This window comes from Mesitornis unicolor, unplaced genomic scaffold (genome assembly GCF_000695765.1).
Source record: "Mesitornis unicolor isolate BGI_N332 unplaced genomic scaffold, ASM69576v1 scaffold8181, whole genome shotgun sequence".
Classification (NCBI taxonomy): Eukaryota; Metazoa; Chordata; class Aves; order Mesitornithiformes; family Mesitornithidae; genus Mesitornis; species Mesitornis unicolor.
This window is the reverse complement of record NW_010163079.1, coordinates 2,173-2,676: the sequence shown is the minus strand read 5'-3', so window position 1 is coordinate 2,676 and position 504 is coordinate 2,173. Positions and strand designations below refer to the sequence as shown.

At 63.5% G+C, this 504-nt stretch overlaps 1 protein-coding gene across 1 annotated transcript in view; it reads left to right on the top strand.

Annotated features, from left to right (window-relative positions):
* The window catches only part of SIK3 (SIK family kinase 3), a gene marked incomplete at its 3' end in the record, with an annotated part of 29,410 nt that extends 28,912 nt beyond the window's left edge, over window positions 1-498 (top strand). The window contains exon 21 of the mRNA XM_010193815.1: window positions 9-498. Coding sequence (XP_010192117.1) covers window positions 9-498 — 490 coding nt within the window. The remainder of the gene's footprint in view (window positions 1-8) is intronic.
* Between the last annotated feature and the right edge of the window lie 6 nt (window positions 499-504).

The window sequence follows — 504 nt, the reverse complement described above, 5'->3', positions numbered from 1 at the left end:
CGCGATGAAGCGGGCGCCGCCAGCGCCAGCAGCAGCAGCAGCAGCAGGAGTTTCAAGAGTTATTCAGGCACATGAGTCAAGGGGATGCTGGGAACATGGGCGCCGGCGTGGGGCAGAACCTCTCGGAGCGCCAGTCCTTGTCTTTGCCTTATCAGAGTGCTGACACCTACCACCCCCAGAACAGCCCTCAGCACCTCTTAAAAATCAGGGCGCAAGAATGTATCCAGCCGGTCCCCGCGCCGGTGCCGCCGCACGGATACGTCCACCAGCCAGCCCTGTTCCACTCGGAGAGCATGGAGGAGGACTGCGCCTGCGAGGGCGCCAGGGACAGCTTTGCAGACAGTAAGAGCTCGAACACGTTGACCAAAGGTTGCCACGAGAGCCCTCTGCTCGTGAGCGCAGGGGGGCACGGGGACCCCGAATCGTTGCTAGGAACTGCTAGTCCCGCGCAGGAGCTGGGGCCGCACCAGTACAGACACCAGCCCGCGGCTGGATTCAGCAGGG